General features: G+C 53.5%; 1 protein-coding gene across 2 annotated transcripts; it reads left to right on the forward strand.

Moving 5' to 3' along the window:
- Positions 1-1,693: 1,693 nt before the first annotated feature.
- On the forward strand, positions 1,694-4,892 carry TRH (thyrotropin releasing hormone). 2 transcript variants are annotated; one of them, XM_001144565.7, is made up of 3 exons: positions 1,694-1,780; positions 2,766-2,984; positions 3,659-4,892. In XM_001144565.7, exons 2-3 carry the CDS (start codon positions 2,774-2,776, stop codon positions 4,168-4,170), a joined length of 723 nt encoding a protein of 240 aa, XP_001144565.3. In that variant the 5' UTR covers positions 1,694-1,780; positions 2,766-2,773; the 3' UTR covers positions 4,171-4,892. The 2 variants fall into 2 exon arrangements, with proteins under 2 accessions (XP_001144565.3, XP_009444723.3); XM_009446448.5 differs by lacking the exon at positions 1,694-1,780 and adding an exon at positions 2,515-2,673.
- The last annotated feature ends 3,895 nt before the right edge of the window (positions 4,893-8,787 follow it).

Genomic DNA, 8,787 nt, shown 5'->3' on the forward strand with positions numbered 1-8,787 from the left:
TCAGCCTGTCTCCCTCACTGCCTCTGAACTTTTTGAGGGCTGGGGCTGAGCCTCATTCACTTCTAGGCCTTCAGGACCTACCAAGGAGCCTGACACCATAGTGGGTGCTTGTTAAATGTTTAGAGATGGGCCGGGTGTGGCGGCTCATGCCTGTAATCCCAGGACTTTGGGAGGCCAAGGAGGAGGATCGCTAGAGTCTAGGAGTTCGAGACCAGCCTGGGCAGCATAAGAAGACTCCATCTCTACAAGAAATAATAATAATAAATAGCCATAAAAATTATGGTGCCTGGCTGTAGTCCCAGCTACTTCGGAGGCTGAGGTGGGAGGATCCCTTGAACTGGGGAGGTCAAGGCTACAGTGAGGTCAGATTGCACCACTGCACTCCAGCCTGGGTGGCAGAATGAGACCCTGTTTTAAAAAAAAGTTTCAAGATGGAGGCAGTCCCCAGGGCTAGATGTGGCAGTCCCACATCTGGGACTTTGGGAACTGACTGGGGGGGCAAGCTCCTTGGCACGCATGTGTTTCTCCTCCCTGCTTCCCCTCCCCTCCTTTGCTAGAGTTGGGTGAACTCCAATAGATTCCTGTGCAGGGGCTGCAGACTCGAATGTCCCTCCTCAGTGACAGGGGCAACACATTGGGAGACATTAGGGAGTGGTGGGGACTGTGGTGGCCGAGGGCAGCCAGGCTCAGCTCCACCTGGCTGTTGACAGGAGGAAATGTGGGCCCATTCTTTTTCAAGAGAAGCCATAAATCCAAAATTTTCTAAGTTATCTTGGTTTTAAAATGTTGGTTATTCAGATTTTTTTCAAAACACTGTGGAAGTCAATCAAAATTGTCCATGAACTGGTTGTAGCCTACAGGCCGCCACTTTTGGAATTCTGAAAGCTTTCCTCTGGCTCCTATTGCACAGAGGAGAAAACTGAGGCCCAGAGAAACGGAGGCACTAGCCAGGAATGACACAGTTAAGATTAGCACCCTGGAGCCTGCGGGGTGGCTCACGCCTGTAATCCCAGAGACGCAGGAGTCTGAGGCAGGAGGATGACTTGAGCCCAGGAGTTCAAGGCTGCAGTGAGCCGTGATCGCGCCACCGCACTCCAGTCTGGGGGGACAAAGCGAGATCCCATCTCTTTAAAAAAAAAAAAAAAAAAAAAGGTAGAGCTCCGCTCCCACTTGCCCCCCATTCTCTCTCTCTCTCTCTCTCTCTCTCTCTCTCTCTCTCTATCTCTCGCTCTATTCTCGCCCGTCTGCGTTCTACATTGGTTCTGCGGCCGTGTCCCTTTCGTGTGTGTCTGCCCTGTGTTTCTCCGTCGTCTCCGTGTGGATCTCGGTCTTTGTCTCGCCCTCTCGCTCTCTCGTGCGCCTGTGCTTAATCGTGCGCTTCTCTCAATCTCTCTGTCCCTCCCTTTGCCCCCTACACGCGTGTTCTCGTCAACAGATCTCCAGAGGTGGTGCTGAAACGACCCCGCGCCGGCGCCCCATCCTGCGGCCAGTGCCTCCGCGCCCCGGCTCCGGTCCCCACCGTCCCCGCCCCAGATTTCCGGAGGAGCAGGCGGGCGGGGTCCCGCGGGGCCGGCTGCCGTCAGCGCCCCTTCCCGGCGGCCGCGACCCCTCCCCGCTGACCTCACTCGAGCCGCCGCCTGGCGCAGATATAAGCGGCTGCCCATCTGAAGAGGGCTCGGCAGGCGCCCGGGGTCCTCAGCGCTGCAGACTCCTGACTTGCCGACTGCGGATCCCGAGTCCCCGGATCCCGGACCCATCCTGTGGAGCCCACTCCTGGCAGGTAACCGCCCCAACCCCTCTCCTTCCGCAGACGGTGTCGGGGAGCACTGGAAAGGGAGCCCTCTCGGCCCGCCCTCACCTTCGGTTCTCTGAGAGCTTCCTGGAGCGCAGGGCCGGTGCACAGGCGGGCGCTGTGCTCGCACCCCCGGGTCCTCCCCGAGCGCAGGCCGGGGACCCGACGGGAGGCACGGCGCGGGCACATCGGAGGCTCTCGCTGCTGGGCACTCAGGTCCCCGGAGTCGGCAGCGCGGGGTGGGAGCTCCGCGGCACCCCCTGCCCGGGTGCCGCCGGACAGAGCTGGGTATTCAGGGCATCGGCGTGAGAACCTAGGAGTTCGAATCCCAATCTCAACGCTAGAAATAGAATTTTAGCGTTGAAGTTAGGATTTTAGCGTTAGAATCAGATTCCTGGCTTAGTCATGAAAACTTAGCATTAGAAATAGAATCTTAGCTTTGCAAATAGACTTTGAGCTTTAGAACCTGAATCTTAGCGATAGAAATGGGATCTTCGCGTTGGAATGAGGACGTCGGCCACGGAGCTTGGAATTAGAACGTGGCGATGGGGACCTTTGGGGGAGTCTTGGCGGGGACGCAACCGTTAGCGTCGCGGCTGTGCCTGGCGCTGCAATCTCAATGGTTGCACTCCCGGCGAGGCAGTCCCAGCGTTGGCTTCCCCAGTTCCGCGTCACATTGAAGGGTGGCGGTGACGCTGGCGATGGGGTTCCTACGGCCTCCTGCCTTGCGCAAGCAGAACTGGGCGCAGGCACTACAGGCAACCGTGGGGGCGAGGACGCCTAGAGGTGACAGGTGTGGACGCAGAGCCGGGGCGAACCCGTCGCTGCTCCCGCCCCTGCACGAGGGGCAGTGGTCCTGCTTCTGGGAGGGCTGTTGAACTGTGCGTGGTTTGTTTCTGGCGGGCGTCGGGGGAGATGGAGCGGGATGTGCTGTGATTCGGTGCGCTCAGGCTCCCTCTGTCCCCTAACCCAGTCGCCGCGATGCCCGGCCCTTGGTTGCTGCTCGCCCTGGCTTTGACCCTGAACCTGACCGGTGTCCCCGGCGGCCGTGCTCAGCCAGAGGCGGCCCAGCAGGAGGCAGTGACGGCCGTGGAGCATCCGGGCCTGGATGACTTCCTGCGCCAGGTGGAGCGCCTCCTCTTCCTCCGGGAAAACATCCAGCGGCTGCAAGGGGACCAGGGTGAGCACTCCGGTGAGTGGATGGGGCTGTTGGGGGCTGTGGGGCTAGGCTATTGGGAGAGCCGTGGAGGCCTGCAGGCAAAGGGGAGGGGAGGCTTGGTCAGCTAGCCTCCTCCTGCCTTTCGGAAGCTCAGAAACCCTCCCTGGCCGCGCCTAGGCGGGATCTGGAGTTGACCATTCCTCGGGGTCAGATTCCTCCCCTGTCTCAATGCTGGGAACATTTCACAGAGAGCAGGCCCTGGGTGGGGAAGCTTCTGTGTGCTAGGGAGAGAGTTTCTTTGTGTGTGACAGTTTGAATTACTACTGTCTAGGCACTTCTGTGCCAGACACTATTCCAAGCACTTCAAACACCTTACCACACTGTTTGATCTTCCTAACAACCTCTTAGTTAGGTACTGTTATTACGATTTTACACAGAAGAAAACTGAGGCTCCCAGAGATCAATTGAGTCGCTTATGGTCAGACAACTAGGGAGCGCCAGAGCTGGGATTGGAACCCAGAGGCAATGCCTTTGACTATTGTGTGAATGTGTGTATCTGTGAGGCCTGAGGGGCAGGTGCAAGACCATGCCTCTGAGTGGGAGCTGCAGGAAATGTACTCTGCCTGGGAGAAAAGCAGGAGTGGGCACTCAGGCACCTGCCTATTACATGGGTCAGGGGCCCCTCACTGACCTCTTTCCTTCCCCAGCATCCCAGATCTTTCAATCTGACTGGCTCTCCAAACGTCAGCATCCAGGCAAAAGAGAGGAGGAGGAGGAAGAGGGAGTAGAGGAAGAGGAAGAAGGGGGGGCTGGGGGACCCCACAAACGGCAGCACCCTGGCCGACGAGAAGATGAGGCTTCATGGTCAGTCGATGTAACCCAGCACAAGCGGCAGCATCCTGGCCGGCGCTCCCCCTGGCTTGCATATGCTGTCCCAAAGCGGCAGCACCCAGGCAGAAGGCTGGCAGATCCCAAGGCTCAAAGGAGCTGGGAAGAAGAGGAGGAGGAGGAAGAGAGAGAGGAAGACCTGATGGCTGAGAAACGCCAGCATCCGGGCAAGAGGGCCCTGGGAGGCCCCTGTGGGCCCCAGGGAGCCTGTGGTCAAGCGGGCCTCCTGCTGGGGCTCCTGGATGACCTGAGTAGGAGCCAGGGAGCTGAGGAAAAGCGGCAGCACCCTGGTCGGCGGGCAGCCTGGGTCAGGGAGCCCCTGGAGGAGTGAACCCAGTTTTCCCTGAAGTCGAGTTTGTGGTCTAAGGATGTCTTGAGCCCTGCGTGCCCCACCATTCATGACCTCTGCATTCTCTAGTCAGATCCCCGACCATAAGCCTGAGCCCCTCCCTCCCAGCCCCATATTCACACACATCCCAGCCCCTGGCCTTGCCCTCTTCCTTTAGGCATGTGAGAAAATCAGCCTAGAAGTTTAAACCCCACTTTCCTCCACTTAGCACCATAGGCAAGGGGGCAGATCCCAGAGCCCCTCTCACCCCCACCACCACAGGCCTGCTCCTTCCTTAGCCCTGGCTAAGATGGTCCTTCTGTGTCTTGCAAAGGCTCCCCAAGTGGGACAGGGAGCCCCTGGGAGGACAGCCAGTGAGGGTGGGGTGGGACTGAAGCATTGTGTGCAAATCCAGCTTCCATCCCCTCCCCAACCTGGCAGGATTCTCCATGTGTAAACTTCACTCCCAGGACCCAGGATCTTCTCCTTTCTGGGCATCCCTTTGTGGGTGGGCAGAGCCCTGACCCACAGCTGTGTTACTGCTTGGAGAAGCATATGTAGGGGCATACCCTGTGGTGTTGTGCTGTGTCTGGCTGTGGGATAAATGTGTGTGGGAATATCGAAACATCGCCTAGGAATTGTGGTTTGTATATAACCCTCTAAGCCCCTATCCCTTGTCGATGACAGTCATCCTAATGATAATAAAACCTGCATCCAGATAATCACGGAGCTCTGTGGTTGCTGTTCTGTCGCAGCTGGCATGGGATTCTTCTTTCGCATTGAGAGGGATATTTAAAAGGGGATGGGACTAGAGTTCTCAGCTCTGCTGCAGAGGGAATCAGGGACCCTGGGAGGATGACAAGTCCTCTCTACTGTCCCCATTTCAGAACACACTTGGGAGGTGGATGGGGTTCTGGAGCCCATTTGACTCCTGGGGAGACTAAGGCCTGGAGAGAAGGAAGGGCTTGCCCAAAGACACACAGCTGGCTGAGGTGGAGCCATGGGTCTGAGAGGCCAGCTCAGGGATTTGCCTTGAGTTTGCCTGATTTGGGAGGCGGGGGTGGTGGTGAGAGGGGAGGTTTGAGGGGAGGACTAGTCTGGCTCAGGTCTGTAATCTTCATGGTTCTGTTGACAGCTTGTGTCACCAAACAGCCTGTTAACGAACAGGAACAAAGAGGGCAGAGGACCAGGCTACAGTCAGGAGACACAAACCAGGGGTCTTCTGGGGCTCGGTGCAGGACAGGAGGGAGTGGTGTGAACTAGAGTTAACTGAAGAAGTCATATGAAGACACCTGAATTCAAAAACTTTAAGAAATGTCATGTGACTCTAATAATAATATTAATAACACAAATACACAACACTTTATGTGTCAGACACTGTCCTCAGCACTTTCCGTATATTAATTATTCTAATCCTTGACAGTGCTTCCAGATATTAATATGCCCATTTTACTAATGAGGAAGCCAGAGTACAGCAAAGTTAAGTAACTTGTCTGAGTTGAATTTGGCCCACTCATGGCCAGTTTGCAACCTCTGACTGAATCTAAACCCCCACATCTCCTTAGTCTTAGACTTTGAGTTAGTTAGATGATCCTCTGTTTGGTGGATGGATGGACTTTTCAACTTTGCTACGGACAGCTTTTGGTCACCTTTTGGGGCAGAGGGAGGCAGGAGCAAGAAGGGCATCCAAGACCCAGCTCCTCTTCCTTTGGAGCTCATGGTTCAGGTGGGGTGGGGAATGGGGAGACTGGAAAATCTAGGGTTGACAAGTTGCATTCACACCATTTTCCCCATAATGCTCTCAAAAGCCCTCTGACGTATTGAGCATTTGATGTATGAGAAACCAACACCTCCTCCTTTTCAGATGAGGGAACCAACACAGAGACAAGGGTCCTGCCCCAAGGTCAAGCATGTAGATCTGGCCTTCCCCCTGGGCTTGACTCTCCACACCCCTCAGCTGCCTTCTGGAAGCCTTTAACCACCTCACTATCACCATCAGGGCAAATGGGCCCTGGCAAGATTCCCTCTGCCCATAGACCGCCTCTGAAGGCAGGCCCTCTAAAGAGAATAGAGGCCGCTCATGGAGTGCTCTCTGGGTGCTCAGTGTTCACACACGCTTTCTCATTGGCTCCTTGTGACTGCCCCGGAGGCCAGGCTGCCATGTCAATTTGCAGTTGAGGAAAGCTGAGTTGCAGCTGAGTGTGGAGAAATTAAGCCCAGGGATACATCCCACCCTCTCCTGCTGTCAAACTTCATTGATTTGTGAGGTGTGGACTCTTCCTCAGAAATGAGACCATTTGAAGAGTAAGAAGCCCGCTCCCTCCAGCTCTTTAATGTTTTCCCCTTTGCCCCTATGAACGATCATACCCGTGCACTATAATAAAAAGGGTTTGGGCTTTTGCCACAGCCTGGACAAATGCTTTAGACAGTTTGAGTCTCAGTCTTCTCATCTGTAATATGGGCACAATAATCTTGGCAGCCCCATCCCCCTCAGGATTGTTTTAAGATTAACTGAGATCAAATGTATGTGTACAGCTCCTGGCATGGTGCTAGGCACTGAGTTGATTCTTGATAAAAGGCATTTTTAGTTCTAGTGCTCCAGGATAGAAGAGACTTAAAACTGAAATTTGGAGACCAATTGTTCCTCCCTTGCTTCATTCTCCAATCACAAAAGCAAACAAAAACAAAACAAAAAGTTGATGGGGCTTTATTACAAGTCCATGCGAGGCATTAGGGCAAAATGGTGTGCTTGCTGCTCTCCAAACGCCCCTCTCCTCCTCCTCGCCCTTCCCCCCATCACACACACGGCCTCTGCTCTGCCCAGGATGCTGTGCCTGTGATGCTGTCTGTACACTTCTACATTTCCCAGCCTCCCTTGCAGTTGGGGTGGAGTCAAGTGACTAGTCCTGGCCAGTGGGCTGTGAGCAGTAGATGACACTTTCCAGTTTAGGCAATTAGAGCCAGTGTGCCTCATTCATCTTTTTCTTGCTGTCATGGTGGATGAAAACCCACATGTAGAGATGGCAGAGCACATGATGGATGGATTCTGAGCCCTGGCTTCACTAGATGGAAGTTAGGCACTACTCACCACATCAGACTTTTCATGTGCAAGAAACAAACATGTGTGTGTTAAGTCACAGAGAGTTCAATTCTGATAAACACAGATGCCCACTCCATTCTCTTCTCACGGAAATCTTTCCCATCTTTTCCTTCTCACATGTGTCTGCTTTCATCAATGCTGCCTAGATCAGGGCATGGCATGAAGTAGGTGCTCAACAAATATTTGCTGAATAGATGTTGAAAGCTGCAGGTCACTTCTATCTTAGTCCCCCAGCCTGACTTCCAGGGGGTCCCTACCCTTGAGGGGCTTCCATCCAGTGGGGAAACCGACAGGCAAACAGATGATGACAACTTAGTGTGAGGAGTGTGGGGTGTCAACTGAAGAACCATGAGGTTCACAAATTTGGAAAGGAGATTTTTATTTCTTATAAAGGGTTGCAACCTGCAGGAGGCCATTCTGACAGTCTGGGAAGGGCAGCTTCCGGCCAGAAGCCAGAAACAACACTTCGAGGGAGGGGTAAAGGGAACTGGAATTTATGCCGAGATAGTTAACAGGTTATAGGAGGAGCTGTGATTATTCATGAAGGGGAGGCCTGGACATAGTAGTAGGCTAACACGCATGCAACATACATCTCATGTTCACTTTGGGGTGGAGAAAACAGTTAAATGTATTACAGTTAGGCCCCATACATCAAAAGGTGATGCTGAGGACACAAAGGCCTTCTGTGCCCAGCCTTTGTATACTGGCCAGAACCACTCTGCGGTTGGTGGTCTTGTATCAGGAAGGACTCCTGGTCAGTGGCTGTGTCAAAACCACAGAAATGGAGGGGCAGCATTGAGCAGTTGGTTGATGTCAGCATTGGAACGAGTCTTTCAAAAGGGCTGGTTTCTGCTTAACCCTTAGGGAAGAAAGGCTAGTGGTAGTTATGGAGGGAGGGGATGTAACAGGGCATGTCTGACCTCCCATTAGGAAGTCAGTTTTTAAGGTTACCCTGGGGTCTCCTTAACGGAGAGAGTCCATTCAGTCAATTTTGGGGCTTAAGATTTTCTTTTAATTTTCCATGGGGAATAAAGGATGCAAGAAGAACAGAGATGAGAGAGCAACTTGGTCTGGTTGAGGAAAGAAGGCTTCCTGAAAGAGGTAACATCCAAGTAAGTGATAAATAAGAGAAAAAAACATTTAAGGCAGAAGAAAGAAGATCAGCAAAGGGCTTGGTGGGAGACATAACGAATTCTTGGAGTTGCTAACATCTGAAATCTTCTACCCTATCTCCTAGCTCTAAGGGGGCGAGCCGTGTTCCCCATGCTTCCTGGTTCAGGCCATGCTCCACACTGGGACTCCGATTCCCACAGCTTAGAAGCGCGAGAGCAGTGCGGATTGGGGTGGAATGAAGGAAGCCTCCCTGGGGGAAGGGTATTTGAGTTGAGCTTTGAAGGATAAAAGAAAAATAATTTTTTCTTTCTGAACCCTTACTCTGGGGCCAGACATTGGAAAAAACACTTTCACATCCACTCCCCAGCATACAGTGGGTGATCTGTAAATATATGTTGAATGAATAA

Source organism: Pan troglodytes, chromosome 2 (assembly GCF_028858775.2).
Source record: "Pan troglodytes isolate AG18354 chromosome 2, NHGRI_mPanTro3-v2.0_pri, whole genome shotgun sequence".
NCBI lineage: Eukaryota > Metazoa > Chordata > Mammalia > Primates > Hominidae > Pan > Pan troglodytes.

Bases quoted from the DNA above. Each gene is read 5' to 3' on its own strand.
- TRH (XM_001144565.7), top strand. From the start codon at position 2,774: ATGCCCGGCCCTTGGTTGCTGCTCGCCCTGGCTTTGACCCTGAACCTG. The intron at 2,985-3,658 runs GTGAGTGGATGG...TTCCTTCCCCAG, and splicing joins GGACCAGGGTGAGCACTCCG to CATCCCAGATCTTTCAATCT.